The following is a 19,765-nucleotide window of genomic DNA, read 5'->3' as shown; positions in this document are numbered from 1 at the left end:
TTCAACAGCCTGAAGAACTTCTTCCCCAGTCTTAAGAATTTCTATTGGTTTTTACACACCACATTTGTCTCCAAAAACTGAAAAAAAAATTGTTAGCTTACATTTCTGATTTAAAATTTGTATTTTTTTTTTATTTTTTAAACATCCAGACTGTATTTCAATAAACAGCCATTTAATCAATTCTATCATCTGGAACACACCCAAGTTTGTAGTACATATTTCTGTGTTTGGAGGAGTCTGAAGTGAACACATTGATGAATGTTCCAGGAAAGTAAAATTTAAGTAAAAATTTAAGTAAAAAACCCACAGAAACAGAACAACTCTCTGATTAGCTCCATTTTCCTTTCTTATTCAGTTAATTAAGTTCTCATACCAAAGACATTGGAGTTATCCCAGTTTTCTCTAAAAGAAAAAAACCTTCTGGGATATCCTAAAAGTCCTCTCTAGATCAATTTCCCATCAATTTCCAATAAACTCTGACAGGCCATTTCGGATATCTTCAGTAGTGAAAGAAAAGTATTTGAGGCATTTTGGAAAGAAAAAAAAAACAACCAACAAGCAACTCATAAAAAGAAAGCCGCGGGCAACCTTAAAATGCATGAGTCATGGCATCACCAAAAAATTCAAGACAGTAAGGAATCTAGTGGAAGAAACTAGACAGTTATTACAATAAGCCAAAAGAGAAAACAAAGAATTAAATTTTTGCATCTTTTCTAACAGCTTCGGCGTAAGAAGTCAATTCTCTGTACAGCAATGACGTGACTGAGTCAAGATGTGGAGAGATATGGATATAACCATATACAAGATATGGATTATTATGACCATCACCTGAATTTCTGAGTACCTGGAAGGTAACGATTGAGTCTTGAAGCACAGTTTCATTAAGCCTAACAAATATGCACTACACTTATATTCAGTGCCTCAGGAGTCACTCCAAGAAATTAAAGTGTCACTGTTCAACCTCTATGTGGAAGAAAAAACCCAACACAAGAATTAGACGCTATAGAGAATGTTAAAAGGAAAAAGAAAACAATAACTACAGTTTTAAAGTAACAGCAATAAACGACACGTTAACAACTATTTACATAGGTGGATAGTGACAAAACAAGTGGGAATGGTTTTAAATTGAGACAGGAGAGGATTACGTTAGATATCAGGGTAGAAGTTTTTCCACAAAGAGGGTGGTGACGCACTGGAACAGGCTGCCTGGAAAGGTTGTGGATGCCCCATCCCTGGAGGCATTCAAGACCAGGCCGGATGTGGCTCTGGGCAGCCTGGTCCAGTGGTTGGCGACCCTGCCAGGGGTTGAAACTAGATGATCTTTGAGCTCCTTCTCAACTCAGGCCATTCTATAATTCTATGATGTACAGACATTGTAGAGAATGTAAACCAATTCAAATAATGTGTGTAATCTATCTCCATATATATAGATAAAAATATAAAATACACTCACTATATATTGGTAATTTCTACTCTTGTAATTACGTACTATTTTGTCTCCTGTAGAAAAGGACAGTATCTTCCTTAGAAAAATCACTTTGAAGTGCTGCAATCTCAGCAGCAAACTTAGCACAGTATTATGTGCACACTCGCAAGCTAATAAAAATAACACTGTTGGATCATGTCTGCCAACTGATTACAGGCTGAACAAATTATGGATCTGGCGGTGTATGGGAACTGCTGAGTCACAGTCTGAACCTCTGATCTCCTGAGGTGAGCAATGAGTCAGCCACAGGAGCACAAGTGAAGGCAATTCACCTGTGCTCCCGGAAGAGGTGAAGCCTGGTTCCACCTCTCCTAGACCCATTTAAGAGCTGACTACAGCTCTAGCAGCTCAACTCTGCTAGAGTTTCGTAAGCAAGCCCAGGATATGGATAAGCATCCTATCTATTCTCCTTTTGTTATTATAATCTGCTTTGCCTAACTCTCTTGTTTATTTCATGATTATAATATCTTAATATTCATTGATTATACAGGTGGGAAGCAACAAATGGGAAACAATATAATGCAAGTTAGCCAGAACACGTAAACATGTCTCAAGTCTCTGAAAAGTCTCTGAAATTGCTGTATGGACAAACCAAAGCATAGTCAAATAGTACATCTGGGAGAAAATACAAGTTAAAGGATGAATTATCTCTTATGGATATAAAAAGCTCTCAGGAAATGAAGAAAAAAAACAACCAAAAAAACAAGTATATAAAGACCGATTCCTCAGCTGAAACAGCTACTAGACAACATGTAGGCCCACCAATACATCAAATACAGCCAAAACTCAACTTCCAGCATGCCAGGAAGTTCTCCAGAAACACTGACGTGAAGATTCTAAAAGACATTTCTTTACAAAAATAATTTTATCAACATTATTTTTTTTTTTTTTAAATAAGTTTCCACATCAGTGATAACACAAGCAGATATCAAGAGGACAAGGGGGAATGGCTTTAAACAAAGAAGGATAGATTTAGGTTAGATGATAGGAACAAGTTATTTTTTCAGAGATCATGAGCCAATGGAACAGCTTGCCCAGAGAAGCTGTGGATGCTCCATCCCTGGAGGCATTTGAGTTAAGGCTGGATAGGGCCCAGGACAGCCTGATCTAGCAGGTGGCAACCCCAGCCATAAGAGGAGGGCTGGAAGCAGTAGATTCTAAAGGTCACAGAATTGTAGGTGCTGAAAGGGACCTCTAGAGATCAATTCCAGCCCCCCTGCAAAGCATGCCCCCTATAGCAGGTCCCTTCCAACATAAGCCATTTTATGTTTCTGTGATAAATTGGACATGAACAGTAGGACAACTAAAGCTTCCAAGCTTTCAGCCATTACTTCACATATACAAATTAACACAAATAAGTACAGTCATTAGGAGCACATGATGGGGAACCAAGCCCCTTACTATTTCCTCTCATTCCAGCACCCTATGTACAGGCACAGCCCAGCAGTGGGAACAGATTCCAGCTCTGATTATGCTTCCCTACTTCCCTATTTTTCCACAGTGAGTGTTAACCTGAACCACTTTCAGATATGAACTGTTCAACTCCAGTGCATCCAAAAGGTGAGGCATTGTGCACTTCCCTGAAGCAGGGTTCAAATTGTAAGATGAAGTTTTTGTCATTGAAAAAAAAAAAAAAAAAACTAAGCAAGCCTGACAGCATTCTTCGTTTCTTGTGAGTCATCAACATCTTTCACACTTCAACCAACTGCTAGCAGAAGTACAGATTCAGATTGTATTAACTCTTATTGTGTCACTGTATATAATTATGTGCTCAAAGTTTATCATACACACGTGAAAGTAGACATCTGTGGGAGAAAATATGATTATTAACACTTAAGTACTGTAATTCATTTCAGGAAGAAAAAGCCAGACAATGAGGTTACAGAAGCATTCTCTCTTTCATGCATGTTAATTCTGTTTTGAAAACATTTATTTCTTTAAGCAGTAACTTTTAGTAACAATGTGTTTTGTTATCATAATTGCATTAGCTTACAGGTAGTCTAATGTTTTTTATTATTATACCTTGATAATTCTCTAACTTCATTTTTAACGTTAAGCCCACCAACAGTTTTCCAAAGGGTAATAGTTACATTTATGACAGAATTCTATCAACTACCAGAATAAACTTACACTACACACCACAGTTGAAGAATTTAGTGAAGCAGAAGCAATAGGTTGTATTTTGTTACGTAAATTCTATTGTCTGCTCATTCATAGACTGTAACATATTTCAGGATACTAGCTAAAGCCTAAAAGGATGAATATATTAAAAGGAAAAAAAAAAAACAGAAGAAAACATTCCCATGATGAATACTGTTTTTCCCTAATCTTTATGAATTCATACTGAACTATTATTACAGCATCACAGACACTGAAGACAAACATTTCTCCATTGCTACTCTTTGCTGTCCCATTTCTAAAGGATAAAAATCTAGCCAGTTTTGAAGCTGCTTCGAAGCTAAAGTGACTAGCCAGTTCCAACTAAAAAACTATAAAATCACATTCACCTAGGATCATTTACAACCATCTGCTCAGAACCATTTTCTCGCTAGTCAAAGTCTTATTTCCATATGGTCTCAAAAGTAAAAAATTACCCTTTATTATTACTCTACCTAAACTACAAATAGAAGACCATTATAATAAACCCAGACACAGTGAAGCTTTCGATAAGCTGAACATTTCCTGAAATCTTATTTCTTTCCACTGAATTCTAGAGGGGGTAAAACCTATTACACTGAACAGTCGCTGAACAGCACAGGTTAATTTAATGGAAAACACTTTGAAATAGGCCCTTACCATCTGTTTTCACCTCTAATGGCAAATCAAAGAAGAACAATTCACACTTGTATCATAAAAAAAATGCGTAAGTGATTTAAATAGATGTGTATGTTCTTTGATGAATACAGCATCCATCTCTTTGACTTTCTTCACCTTTTATCTTAAGCAGGAAGTTCTCATTTGCTAATGTAGTGCTCATCCCCACAGTATGAGCCAACACAGTGTAAAGAGAGGATGTTCAGTGTTTCCTATATAAATAATTCATTACAATGTGAAAGTGAAACTCTTCAGTAATTCCAAATTGCTTTTGTGCAGCAAGTATGCTTAAAGTTTCTTCCCTTACTAACAGTTCCTTAATACCCAGAAACCCACTACTTTTCTTCTCAAAATCATCCACGTGACGAACAAGGTGAACTCAGCAAAAAATATTCTCAGCCAGCTCTTTACCTGAATTTTTGCTACAACTGGAGAAGGCCTTCTGTGCTTGAAAGCTTGTCTTTTTTCCCCCCCATAAACTATGTCCCAGCAATATGCTTTAACTTGTTTTTCATTCCTTAAAATGTCTTATTTCTATAGAAAGATGATGATTTTGAATAATTCTAATGTACATAGAGAAAGGAACAAAAAGTTTATAAATACACATGCAAGATCAGACAGAAGATTAGCATAGCCAAGAAGCATAAATGAACACAAATAAAAAGCAGAACCCTACAAATAGTAGTAATAATTTATGTTGTGACAAACTAATCATCTGTAGAAACTACTGCAGGGAGGTACAACACAGAGTATTATAAAGGGAATTACCTTACATACAGAGAATCTATACAGAAGCTACCTGGCACCTCCAGGAGTAACGTGTTGTTAAAAGTGACCAGCAGCAGAAAGATCAGAAAAGGGAAAACAGGTGAAGAGGTAAGAATAAAAGACAAGATACTCTGCAACATCCAGCACAATGGAATATCAGAGCTAGCTTTACAGTTCCAAAAGTCATAAAAAGGAAGCAGCATTCATATTTTCTAATATTACATGTTTCATGCATAGTTATTCTGTTATATGGGAGCAGCGAAGTTTTCAAAATATAAAGACAATTTGGTGGAAAACCCACCCCCATCAGTACACAGTCTAATTAACAGCTCTTCTAAAGAGTTTTATTCCAATAGTTTATATACCAGAATATCACAGTTTACTTTCCATCTATTCCAAAGATAGAAATTAATAACATAAAAATTTACTAACTCAGTTGTGTGTTTCAACAAGTTAATCCAGAATAGATAAAAATCTATTACATACAATTTACAAATGAACATCCAATTACATGTCTTTAAAACAAAAAAACTTCAGTTAAAAACCAACCTGAAATCTCCTTTATTGTTCACAACTCTCTCTGGAGGGCAGTATTGTGCAGAACTTTCTAATACCACAATGTCTACTGTCCTCGTATTATTTCCACGTCTGGTTTGTACATGGCAGCCCCAGTTTCCTGTGGAGCCAGCCTGAATGTTTGAGATTGTCAGTGCACTGGGAAGATAGAATAAATAAACAAACCTCAACAATCTTACAACAATTTATTAAGTTTTCAGCAAAACAAATAAAGCACAGATATACAATAGAAAAAGCAACTAGTTACATAAAACTGGGATCTTATAAGTTATCAATGAATAAATGCACTGTAATAAACAGAGAAATATTTGCTATTCTTCTAGCTCTCATTTATGCTAAGGCAGGAGAAAAAAAGAAAAGCTATGAGAAAAAGCTTCTCACTTCCTGAAAGAAGAGAGGAAGTCCAAATTACCACTGCTCTTAACAGCTGTTGCAGAAATGTCAAACTAAGATAATTATCACAAATTATGCACTTAGGTAAATGTCTAATTTACTAATACAATTACTAGACACATTATCACTCTGTAGATGCTGAAAGAGTAAAAAATCTACTGTAAGTGGAATAAATAATATTTATATGTAAGTGTCTGCTGGAGAACTTCAGTATTACCAAATGTGGTGTAATCATAAACAAGAGGGAAGAATTCCATGTGCTTACCTAGAAGTGTTGTTTTTGTGATTTTAACATTCTAAGATGACAAACTAAATCATACCACAAACTATTATTTAATGTTATCTGCATTAGGAAATCTTTATAGTTTCTCAAAATACAACTGTAACAGCCCTGGATAATCTGCTCTGCTTTGAATGGGAGTGGGTGGGGGCTGGGGGGTTCAACTAAACAATCTCTAGAGTTCCCTCCTTAATAGTTAGTAACAATGACTGAAACCAGTTACTGTAAGATATGAAGTCACAGACTATGTCCCTGATAGGAAAGTTTCTGCCTATACACATTCACTCTACGTGGGCCTTATTGGTCCTTGAAATAGTCACTAAATCAGAGCAAGGAACAAGAGTGAAGAAATACAGTTTCTCTGCAAGCATTCACCTTGCAATCAGTGAGCAGTTATGAATCATGTTTTTTTCAACAAAAATACCCTGGGACTCATCTGTTTCCACAATTTTCCCATCTTGATACCACAAGACTTGCATGTCTTGATCAATATATGAAGCCATACATTGGAAGGGTAGACTGTCTCCTTCAAAAACAACCTGGCGGTGAGATGGAGTCATATAGAAAGACGGTAATTCAAGAGGAGGTTCTAAAATTCAAGAAATAAAAGCACAATTAATAGCCAGAAGTCTCATATAAGTATTTGTCAGAAAAGGAAAAACAACTCTGTACTATTGATATAACCACATCAGAAATTCAAACTCAAAGTGTATATTCCATTAAATTCAGAAATAATTTGATAGTCCACATTTAAAAGAATGAATACAAAACAGTGAAAAATATGCCTACGCATTTTATTTCTTCATAGTTTCATAGAATTATAATTTAGCATTACAGGTATTCATACATACAAAACAGAATCACAGACTTATTTCTGAAAGAAAGCAAAACTGGAAGAGGAATAAAGATGAGTCTTTAGGATCACTGTCACCGAACTTCATCATCTGAATTTCATATCTGAATTTCAGATACACAAAAAGTCTGCTCAACAATATTAACAGAATAGGGAATGAATTAGCAAGTAAGGACTAGTTGTCAGAAGTGCTTACCACAGGTTAGAAGCTCTTGCTTAACACCAGTCACTGTCTGCGACTGAAGTGACTTGGGATAGGCACACTTTGTCTCACGTACGGTTATATTTCTCTCTCTTAGCCATTGATGCATCCAGAGTATGTTACAATCACAAAGAAGATAATCAGTCTGAAATTCTCTGCAATGCAAAATTCACAGTGATGAAATGGAACACTCAGATGTCTGAAAGCCTTACAGGAACAGCTGCAGATGGCCTCGCACAGTCGTAGACATGCAGGCTGCAGACAACCAAACCCCAGAGCACAGCTGCGTGGCCTGCTACTACATAATGGAAACTGCTCTAACACTTCACAAGCTGTGGTGCCAGCCCAAAAGCACACAGCCTCAGGAAAGTAATCCTCCTCATACAGATAATATCCCATACCTGTGTATGAAGTAACTTCTAATAATGTATTTAACTGAGGGAGTTTACATTACTTAAGCAAACATAACGGCGAACTCCTTTAACACGCATCACCACAACATAAGAACACACTTCACTGGCAAAAGGTTATTATAGCAATCAGATGCTTTAACATTAAAAAACATCAGAAATACAAAAGATATCCTCTCACTCACTTCTCTTATGAGACACTACTCACAAAACCTTACAGATTATTCTGCTCTATATGGAAATCATATGAGGTTTTTCAGTGATTAATAAAATCTCCTACATATAGTTTAATATTTCCTATTAAAAAGATAAACCAGGCCCTCCATTAGTGCCTGTTGAAGTCAGCTATATTCAAAGAGAGCATTAACAGTCTACCGATTTAGAAACAATTAAAATGCATCAAAATGGATCACTGTGTCTATACTATTTTTTTACCTCTATTAAAAGCCTAATTTTCATTTTTGCAAAATGTCTGGAAGATAGAACATCATCACAGGCAGAGCACTTCAAATATTAAATCAACATCCTTGTGAAACTCCATTTAGTCTTTGCTCACAGGAATTCCTCCAGACATGTATTTTTAACAGTTATTTTCAGATTGTCTTACCAAACCCATGATGTTCTTGGACAGCAATCTTTTTGTATACAATTTAAAAAAAATCAGTAGTAACAACTTATTAAGAATTAAAAGAAGCTGGAGGAAGAAAGAAAACATTTACTTTTATATGCAATCAATTTTCTCAATACCAAAGCCAGGAAACCCAGTACAGTGAACAAGTAAATTATCAGGGAAAAATGCAAGCTAATCATTAGCACAGACAAAATTTTTAACTTCCTTTCCTACACAGAATTCATAAAATTAAAGAAGAGAAAAACAAGGCTGAGATGTAGCCACCGGTATGTGTAACAAAACTATCATGCTTCAAGGTAAGACTAAAATTTTCCTTTAAAATATTTGTTCCCTTGATTACAAAAGGGCGTATGATACTATTTGTTTAAGATAGAAGTAATAAATTACACAAAGTAAAACTTCCTCAAGCTCTGAAATTGGTATAACTCTGTTCTCTTATACCTATATAATAGATATCGAGCATTTTTTGAGGGTAGTTAAATCAAACATCTGTATGTATATTTTCCATGCACTTACAAAGAAATTATTTATTTTGCTAGTGAGTGTACTCACATCAGTCTGAAAATCTCTCGTTCAAAATCTGGAATATTACAGTAATTTGTTTCAGCTATTTTTGGTTCAAACATAGGGCAATTCCAAAAAAAATGCAAGCATGCTTTATGAATACAACAAGGACTTTTTGTGAAGAACAAATGATCGCGCATTTTAAAATCAGATGCAGTAAATACTTACAGAGACTTTAGTGAACCAAGATGATCAAATGTTCCCTGTGTAAGCGTAGAAAACAGATTTCCAGAAAGATTTCTAAGAAATAGAAGTAAAATTATTTCAAATCATGCTCAAGAGATTGACATTTGACATTTACCTGTATAAAAATTCCCTCTTTAAAAGACAGCATTATTTTTAAAACCTACACGATACTATTATGGCACAGTGCTGTAGGTCACATGACTGAGAATCACATCAAATTTCACAGTCTAGCAAAAAATCACTAAAAAAATTGTTTCCTAATAGTTTTTTAGCTCAAGAATTTTAAGACTGGAAGCAAGCAAGATTTGATAGCAAATACTTTACTAAAAGCAACAACCAGCAATGTTCATCTCTGGAGGCGTTCAAGGCCAGGCTGAATATGGCTCTGGGCAGCCTGGTCTGGTGGTTGGCAACCCTGCACTTAGCAGGGGGGTTGAAACTAGATGATCATCGTGGTCCTCTTCAACCCAGGCCATTCTATGCATGGTTCATGGTGCATTTCAAGAAGTTTAAAAACAATTTCACTGTTCACAGTGAATACATTATTACTAACATGCTGTAATAAAATGTTTGGTATAGCAAAACTTTAGCATAAACTATAATAAGCATTTCAGGCTCCATGTCTTTCAGGCACTCACAACAAATGAGTCCCACTGAAACAAAAGATTAACTTACAGGGGAAAAACTCTTAGATGAAATAATATACAACAACATTATACTTACAGTCTAATAAGATTCACAAGTCCTTTAAATACGTCTGCATTCAGGCAGCCTATTCTGTTATTAGTTAAGTCACTACAAATGAGAAGAATGTAAAACATGAGAATAAACTCATTTCAAGATGCCATACAGTCTAGAAACCAAATTCTTTTACCTAAAATTCATGAATACTGGAATGCACCATATACAGCAAAAAAAAAAAAAAAATCAAAGGTCACAGGTGTACGGATGTACAAACATAGATGCATGCAGACTCCCTACCCCATTTCTAAAGCAGTAACAGTTTGCTCAAATGGAGCTAAGAGAGCTTTCAAGTCAATTCTTACTTAATAATCTTTGCTTGTTTCACAACAAAGCATATTTTTGCATTTGTACAGTATATTCATGTGCTACTTCAGTTAATTTTTTTGACCTGCCAAAATATTTATATCAGATCTTTTATGACACACAGATATGATTTCTATATTTATATTAATCTATATTACATTATTTATAATATAAATCATACAATTCCAAGTAACTCTTGAAGGGATAAAACTTAAGCTTCATGAAGTCCATAGTTGGTCCTTCAGCTTTATTTTTCAGGTTATCAGAAGAACAATTACAAATCTCCTATTAAGTGATCCAGATCACCTAAACAATGACAAACATACGTGATGGAAATCTAAGAGGGAAAGTGGCAAAATTAAAAAATAAAAATCACAAAAGGTCCATGCTGTAAAAGCTGTTCCAGATATTTTGAAAATTGGAAGTCTTTAAGAAAAGCTGTCATAATAACATCCTGTTTTTCAAGCGTCATCTGAGACAGTTTTGAGTCAAGATATAAATCCTCCAGAAATGTCTTAATGGAAATATTGGCACAACCTTTAATAATGCAGCACTGTTGCTACAGTGATAATAGTGATTAATAGCATGGGACTCTGTGTTTCACTATGACCTTTTGAAGAAAAAAAAAAAAACCAAAACCATGAGAGGTTTAACATTCATCAAAGCAGCACTTGATGGCATTGAAGCCCTGACTGAACATTCACTCAGTGATGTCAGAAGTCATAGAACTAGAAAAAAAGAGGAATAATACAAGAGAGACTACCAATAAAATCAAGTGAGGCTACCAAGCCACAAGCAGTAGATGATCTTCAGTCAGATCAACTGAAGAACTTTGTTCTTCTATTTACATATAGATGTAAATGTGGATATATTTAGACAGCAAAACTCTCAATACATATACATTCCTATATATAAAAGCATACATATATAAAGATATTAAAAGATATCTATATCTTTTAATAGAGATGTATTTAGTTAAGACTTTCCTCTGAGTTTATTTGTTTGTTTGTTTTTCCTTAAATTGATGGGCTAGATATACTACTTACAGTCTTTTCAGAGATGAAAGCCCCAGAAAAGCTCCTGGGTCTATATTACTTATAAGGTTGTTCTTTAGGTCCCTGCAGAGAAAAATTAAGACATTACTTCAGTCACAAACTGCCCATTAAGTATAGACATACACGATTCAAGATTACACCTAAATTGTCTCAGCTAATTTGCAAACTGCCCCAAAACACTACACAATACATTTCTCATTTTTCTGACATAATCGCATCTTTCAAAATTTGCAAATCCATATTTTAACCAGAAAGAGGAACGTGAACAGCATGTGTTACTTTAAATGTCCTATCAGTTTTCAGTACAGTAAGGGTACAATTGAAGACATTTTTACCATAGTATCCAAATAGATTACAGCTGCTCAGGATGTACTATATTTGCTCATTATACAGTATAATGCATTTTAACTTGGTGTCATAATGTTCAGTCACATTTTAATACTTGTCCAAACGTCTACCAAAAGCAGCAAAACAAGATTCTAAAAATACAGCAGACAACTGAAAGTTTCCATCAATATTACTGGAAAAAAAGAAAACCCTAACCGAAAATCCCAAATAAAGATGGTGAAAATGCAGAGCATAAATGTTTAGATCTTCAATTTTCAGAACAGAAGACTGTAGTTATCAATCTGCTTTATTAACTGTACAAGTGACATAATTAATGCCTAACTTCAGATGTTTTGCAGATACAGTGTAGCTTCAAAGATCACAGAAAGCATCTGTCAGCATTTACTGTTTTGAACAAACTTTATCACTGCTAAAAATATTTCTGCCTCCTTACTCATCCAATATTTGTACTGTATTATGATTCAAAACTTCTGAGACACTATGACAAGAAAAAGTTTTAATTCCTTTGGTAATATAAGAAAGCTTCACAGTTGAAAACAAGTTAGTAAGTCCAATTAAAAGCAGTGTTTTCGAGAGTTGGAATAGAAAAAAATATTTAAATCTACTGCAACATTAATAATTCTGCCAAAAAAAACCCAAACAAACCAGTACATGAGGATTATATCTACCATTACACAGATACACATGAATGGAAACAAGTTCGCCACAAGATTTCATTTCCTGCAGCCAGATGAGTCAGACAGGGTACAACAGACAATGGCACATGCTTCATGCCTCAATGCCATGCTTAATACATATTTTCAATAGTTGAAATACTTTACATTTACCTTGCAGCATTGCAAATTTAAATTAAACAAAGCAAAGGTATATACACCAATCTCTTATCTCAATTTCATTTTCTTGCTCCATATGGAGCAGGGACTGCCACACAGGAATCTGAAAAGTGAACATTTTTAAAGCTCTTTCAAGAAGGCTGAAAAATCCAGTCCTGACATTGACAAATCTGAGAATATGAAATGTTGGTCATCACTTATTTACCATCAGTCTTTGGGACAAGGAAGAAAAATGATACCGTTCATACTTAAAGTTTTAATTTAAAAGCCATGCAACTCTCACTTGGGGAGAAAAAAAATCTTGGCAGCATGCCTTCGAAATCCAGTAGTTCAGATTATCAGTGATCTTTAATTACATTAATTCAAACCACAAATCCCTGATGCATCTCTTACTTACATTTAACACTTCAGTGGAAAAACAAAACCAAACCAACACACTTTCAAAATTAAAGGTGAGAGTTTTACTATGACAGATTAGTTCACAGTAAGTGACTAGTCCAGATTTACATGATATTTTGCCTTTTACCTCCCTTAAAAGGTCTTAAAACCAGTTCCAGAAGGGATCATGAAACCAGAACTTTTTTTTTTAAAAAAAAAAGAAATGCCAACACAATTGTCACCTTTTCACAGTAGTTGCATGACATACTCTAATGTTTTATATTAAGATAGCAAAGCAATAAAGAAACAATAAAACAAACAAGCAGCCCAGAACCTTGAATATGACAACTTAGCTTTTTCTCAACTTGCAACACCAACAGTCAGGAAAGTCTGTTGGGATTCATCCCCCTCCCCGCTGCAGTCATTTGGAAGACAACTCCTGTGTTCATCTCTCAAAAGGCATTAAAACATGAAAACTGTGAAATGTAAAAGACATCGAAAGAGCACAAAATTATGGCAGTGCTGACACGTCTGGCAGCTCTTCAGAAATAGTATGAGATGTTGATGCACGAGCGGGTAAAACTGCCAGGACGCCAGGAACTGGGAGTGTTTCTAGAAGAAATTGCAGCTGTAGTTGAATTAGTGGGAGTCTCATGAAAGGGGTGGGGAAGACAATCTTATTAGAAAGTTATGTTTGGCTTGGAGATCTCTATTTTTACTGCTTCTAACTACGTGCCAACAGAACTACTGGTTTTTAGCAATTGGAATTCAGTCATCTTACTCGCTGATTTTAATCATTTTCTCTGGCAAAACTTAACCAACAAAATCACCACAGGATATGGTTATCTATTTGTCCAAATAAAAGTTTATTTAAACACACAGAAATCCATTAGAAGTTCTTCAGTTGAGGATTTGTTGAGGTTATATGGTCCAACTCCATCTCAAAGCACAACTAAATCAGATCAGCTGCTCTGCTCTTACTTCCAGTCAAGTTTTGACAACCTCAAAGGATGGAGATTTTACTGTGGAACGATACAACCTCCTCCACTACTTAACCATTCTCATTATGAAGGATTTTCTTATGTCCAGTTGAAAAAACTCTCTCCTCAAATACGTGATTAATTCGACAAATTGCAATTCCTCACAAGAAAAAAGAACACTGAATGCCTGACAACCAATCCTAATGTTATTTGGTTCAAATTAAAAAAAAAAAGAATACTTTTATTTACCTATGGTTTGTCATGTAAAAAAAATCATTTTATTATAATTCAAAGCTGTATGTTTCTGCGTCCAGTTGTCTGCAATTAAAAGTGCATGTATACATTAGTTATCTAAGAACACAAATTATTTACAATTTATCTTTTTCTGTCTCAAGACAATAATGATTGTTTAAATAATTCCTAAAGCATCCTGGCGGCATGAATGACACAAACTACTGAAACATAAAAATTATTTAGCTCTCAAGTACCACTGAACAAGCCCTTCGTTCTGAATGAAGGGCACATTGGCTACCAGGGACTCTTAACATATAAAATATGCCTTTTGAGAATGGACAAAGAAAGTAAGAAATTACAAAAATTCACTGATCATTATAAAAAGCCAACATCTCCCTCCTACAGCTCTATGGGGCATATACAAAAAGAAGCCCTACTTTTCCCCATCAGTAAGTTTCTACTGTATTTCCAACAGTCCAGAATAGTTTGAACGACACAAGCAGCAGACACTGAATAATTTTCCTGTCCAACTCCTCTTTCATAAACAGAGCTTCCAGAACGAAAGTTGAAGCTGAAAACAAGTTCCCAAATATCCATAAAACCATTTTTTCTGTTCAGAAACATTCAAACAAGAAATACTGACACTCTCCAATCACTCATAAAGACTTGGAAAAAAAAAAAGTTTGAGCATTAGCAGAATGAAAAGTCCACACTCTGCAGCCCCATAACAACAGAAACTATAATCAGAAACCGCCACTGCCTGAAAAGCTGTTCAGTTCTTTAATTATTATTATTTTTTTTTTAATTTATTTTAGGCATCCGTGTATATATATATAAATCAGGACTGATGAACACAGGTGAAAAAAGACTGTCCACAAATAACACTCCCTTTATACTGCATATTTTCCAAGGTATACTATTAAATTCTAAAAAATAATTGATAAACCTCTGTTATTATTTAGAGTTTAATAAATGTCCAATTTTTCTGGTACCTAAATATTTAACTGAAATCCACATCTGTCTCTTCCTCCTCTCTCCCTCATGTGCAAGGACAAATGGCACTTCAGAAAAAGATTAACTAATCTTCCTTATCCATGCAAAGGTTCAACAGACTGCATCAGTTAAGCTGTCAGACTTTGGATAATACTATATGAGATGAAGCACCTACATGATGAAAAATACTCTGTTATAGACTTGTGCAAGAAGTTACTTCTACAATGAAATGGCAGGAAAATCATAACAATACACAGCATTAGCAAAGACACTGAAGATTACAGCATTTAATATCTTTTGGAACAGACACTGGTTACTCGTAAAATCTTGGATTTTACTCCTCACTATTACTCAGCCATTAATTTCTCCCTACCAGAGTAGAGGTATACACAGTATAATCATTTTTTACTGTACTAAACAAAGACTCCATCCTCCAGTTAAACAGAAATTCTTATTTTGGTTGTTACATCCTGTTTACAAAATAAGGGATTACTGAATTGTACATTTTCATAAATTAACAGACAAGCACAAAACCATGAACAAACAGGTTCAGAATTCCTATTTGTGGTAAGGAAGTTTCAGTAGCGAGAGGTAAGCATTCTGTGCTTTTAAAGACACCACTCTGAATTAAAAAGATGAGCATGCAATTCCACAAACATGGAATTTTGATAAACCTGATATTTCCTTAAGCTATATATAAAATTAAAAGAAATCGAAACTATTTCTATAGCCTGCCCTCCCTACTCAAAAATCATTTTGAAAAAAAAAGTTTACTCAGTCTTTTATCAAGCTATTCACAAAATTGTATCTTTTCCACACAGCAGTCTTCATAAAATGGTAATTCCCTCATTGGGAGGTGAGAAGAAATTATTTAAAATGCTTAAAATTATAAACGATAGTTAATTTGTTCATGAGAAGTTGCATCAATAGGTAACATGCTAATGCCTATGAGCACAGACACCGACTGACACAAACAGGAAAATCAAAATAAACACATCTGGAAATTCTCTCATTACTTAGTGCATCCTGAATTACCTTAGCAAATACTGACATATATGTAATTATATTCTCCTTTCAAAACAATACAGACTTCACTACTAAATGTAAATATTTCTTCTTTTTTCTACTCTTCCTGGGTCACCGAATGAAGTTTCCTTCGTTATCTAATTTTTTGTATTAAGAGAAAAAGAATCCAGTGGGAAAACAAATCCATGATTTCTTCGGACAGAACAACAGCACTGAAAACAGCTTTGAAATTTGAATAGAGACGCACTGTTAGAGAACCGGGAGGGTGTTTCTGTTATGTCTGAAAGAGGCAGCACTCTACCTTCTGCCAGCAGTGTTGAAGGCCAGAGAGGAGCACCATTCTGTACACGTACTCCCTGTTTTTAAGGCAATAAGCACATAGGCAGAAAAAGTCAAACTTCATCACCTTCTTCCTTTCAGCTTATGTGCCACAAACACATACCAGAGCTCTGTTAGTACTGAGCTAATCATTTAACAGGACATATTTGAAGGAAACAGTACATATTTCACAATTCTACCATGGATTAAATATTCTCTTTCATAGAAGCATCCACAATTCTTTTCTAGCTATTCTCAGTTACAATTCCCACAGTTTAGAAAGTTTTCAGTATTAAGGTAATGCAAGAATATTATCATATTGTGTATATATCTTATTAAACCATGTTACCTTCTCATTTTCTTGAAAGGGAAAACAAAACAGCCTGCTTTTTAGGGAGGGTTGGCCAATGCCAATGTAAAAACTGAAGGTTTTGAAGAGAAGGCTTGTTTTCATCAGTAGGAAAGCGACATGGCTAAGTATAGAACCTCTATAATAGCAAAAATAACACAAAATATCACATACACAAAAGAGATTCCTCCCATGAAGGAAGTTTGATATATGAGTGAAATTCAGCCAACACATTTTTCCAAGCACATGATTAATAGAGGTGTTTCACATTTCAAGCACATCAGGTAGAAAGAAAAGCAAAAAATTATTTTAGCTTTTGCTATACCTTTCATTTTGCATACTCAAAAGGCCCAGTGAGACTTGTAAGAGAAACAGTATGTTATTTTCTCAAACTACCACTCTAAATCTATGCATACATATATGGAGCTGCAGAATAAATTCAAACAGTCATCTTTCCTCAAGCTGTTTGCAATAACTTCTCAAAGTGGAGCTTTCAAGTAAATAACTATTTTGTCTACTTTTCAGAAAAGACAAAAAACAAGGCAGAATTAAAGGATTAATAACTAAGGTTACTTAATGAAGTCTCGATACACTTTCACAGGGAGGCAAGTGCTAAACTTTCAAGTTGAAAGAGATAAGGTGTAGTTTCAAATACCAGCTGCAGTACTCTTGTCTGGACTATTGAAAAATCACAATGAAATATTTTTCCTAATAAACAGCAGTGTATTTAACAAAACAAAGCTCAGTAAAGGCTCAGGGTTTCTCTGGGCAAGGGTACCCTATCAGATTCAGTTCCCCCAGAAAACAAATTAAGAGAATGACCATTCAACTCCATTTCATAAAATATTTTTATTACAAGATTATCCTCTGTCCTAAAGTTACATGCACAGGTCTTAAGAACATTTAAGGCAAAAAACTAAAAAAGAAAAGATGGTCATTAATGGTTGATATGTCATACCAGTTATCCCTTCCTTCATGAAGACACCTAACTCTCAATAATAATTTGTTAATGTTTTCACCAGCATACACAAAGTATGTTATCTCATTCAAATTAAAGCACCATATCATCTGAAAAGCTGCCTACTCCAGATCTCTTCAAAGATGGAATGCATGATGGATTACTTACTCCTCTATTTTCCTTTCCTGGACAGGAGATATAAAAATAACCTAAAACCCCTTACAAGTGACTGGTATCAAATGGAGGAAATCTGGATTCTAATTGCATTAAGCACAACTAAAACTTAGATTCATGAAACAAATGCAAATGATCACCTCAAACTAATTAAAGTTTCAAGTATTTCCTGTCTGAAAATTGTAACGAGTTGCAAAAACTAACAATTGTCAGCAGATGCTTTTATTACCCTGAGCAATGATGCCAAAATAACATGTAAAGATCTAGAATACTGTCCCTGCTGATAACCTTGCCTTTTTGACACAAAAGTTTATTTCTACAATAAAGCACATCTGTCAGTGTAGGAGACATATCTTTTTCTCCTAGCGCATGGGGGGTAGGATGATAGAAGCATTTGAATTTATTTAGGCCAGGTGACTGGGATTGCAGCCTTCAAGTTTCAGAGGATGAATAAAATACTTTTAATCCCCTGAAGCCAAAAGACTTTGGAACTCTTCCTAGATGTTGCAAGATGATTATGAAACTGGCTGCTTTCCCAGTCAAATGGCCTAGAAAAATCCCTCTCTCTAAAGTTTCTGCTTGCTCCCAGGTAGATCAACCTGCCAATCCTGACCTTCTACCAGCTGGAAAAAAAGCTGACTATAACAGAAGCTACAATACTTCTTATCCCACAGGCACTATATCATCTGAAAGGGAAAGTGAAAACAGGAAGCAGGACAAGTTACAGAGGTTACTCCCATTGGGCTCACTCCCATTTTTCCCCATACATACGATATATACAAGGATTGTAAAATAACAAGAAAAGCTGTTAACTTATATGCTAATAACAAACTGACATTGCATATGCCCTCTATTAGAGGTTATAATACATTTGCTTCCTCTGGAAAAGTCACAGAATCACCAGGATTGGGAGAGACCTTTAAAGGTCATAGAATGGTTTGAGTTGGAAGGGACATTTAAGACCTCCCACTAGACCAGATTGCTCAAAGCGCCATCCAGCCTGGCCTTGAATGCTGCCAGGTAGGGGACATCCACAACCTCTTTGGATAACCTGTTCCAGAGCCTCACCACCCTCACAGAAAAGAACTTCGTCCTAATATCTTGTCTAAATCTACCCTCTTTTCCTGTTGCTACATGCCCTTATAAAAAGCCTCTGGCCAGCTTCCCCGTAGGCCCCCTTTAGGTACTGGAAGGTCATCTAGTTCAACTCCCCTGCAATGAACAGGGACACCTACATCTAGATCAGTCTTCTCAGAGTCCCATCCAGCCTGACCTTGAATGTCTCCAAGGGCAGGGCATCCACTATATCTCTGGGCAATCCATTCCAGTGCCTCAACATAGTTATTAAAAAAAAAAAAAAACCTTTTTTCTTATTTTCAATAAAAATCTCCCCTCTTTTAATTTGAAACCATTTCTCCACAACCTATCACAACAGACCCTGATAAAGATTCCATCCCCTTCCTTCCTATAGCCCCCCTTTAGATATTGAAAGGACACTATCAGGTCTCCTCACAACCTTCTCTTCTCCAGGCTGAACCACCCAAGCTCTCTCAGCCTGTCCTCTAGGGGAGGTGTTCTTTCACTTTAATCATTTTTGTGGCCCTCCTCTGGATATACTCCTACAGTAAATTTCTCCTGAGGACTCCATATCTGGACGCAGTACTCCAAGTGAGGTCTCACCAGAACAGAGTAGAGAGAGGGGCAGGATCACCTTTCTCAACCAAACAGATGGCCATGCTTCTTTCAATGCAGCCCAGGATACAGTTGAGTTTCTGGGTTTCAGTAGGTTCATTTAGGCAGGGCTCTACCCTCTAGTTCCCCAGGTTGTATTCACAGTGAGGGCTGCCATGACCCAGGTGCAAGATCTTGTATTTTTCAAACCTCATGAGGTTTACTGCTCAAGCCTGTC

The 19,765-nt window shown here is 35.6% G+C and overlaps 1 protein-coding gene across 1 annotated transcript in view; it reads right to left on the bottom strand.

Annotated features, from left to right (window-relative positions):
- ADGRA3 (adhesion G protein-coupled receptor A3) overlaps nucleotides 1-19,765 on the bottom strand; it is a 55,433-nt gene that overhangs the window by 21,602 nt on the left and 14,066 nt on the right. The window contains exons 3-8 of the mRNA XM_031588429.2: nucleotides 11,257-11,328; nucleotides 9,887-9,958; nucleotides 9,146-9,217; nucleotides 7,367-7,527; nucleotides 6,693-6,906; nucleotides 5,618-5,782 (exon numbers count right to left, since the gene is read on the bottom strand). Coding sequence (XP_031444289.2) covers nucleotides 5,618-5,782; nucleotides 6,693-6,906; nucleotides 7,367-7,527; nucleotides 9,146-9,217; nucleotides 9,887-9,958; nucleotides 11,257-11,328 — 756 coding nt within the window. The remainder of the gene's footprint in view (nucleotides 1-5,617; nucleotides 5,783-6,692; nucleotides 6,907-7,366; nucleotides 7,528-9,145; nucleotides 9,218-9,886; nucleotides 9,959-11,256; nucleotides 11,329-19,765) is intronic.

The sequence above is a fragment of the Phasianus colchicus genome, chromosome 4, assembly GCF_987193195.1.
Source record: "Phasianus colchicus chromosome 4, bPhaCol1.hap1.1, whole genome shotgun sequence".
In the NCBI taxonomy this organism is placed as follows: domain Eukaryota; kingdom Metazoa; phylum Chordata; class Aves; order Galliformes; family Phasianidae; genus Phasianus; species Phasianus colchicus.
This window is presented reverse-complemented; position numbering and strand designations above follow the sequence as displayed.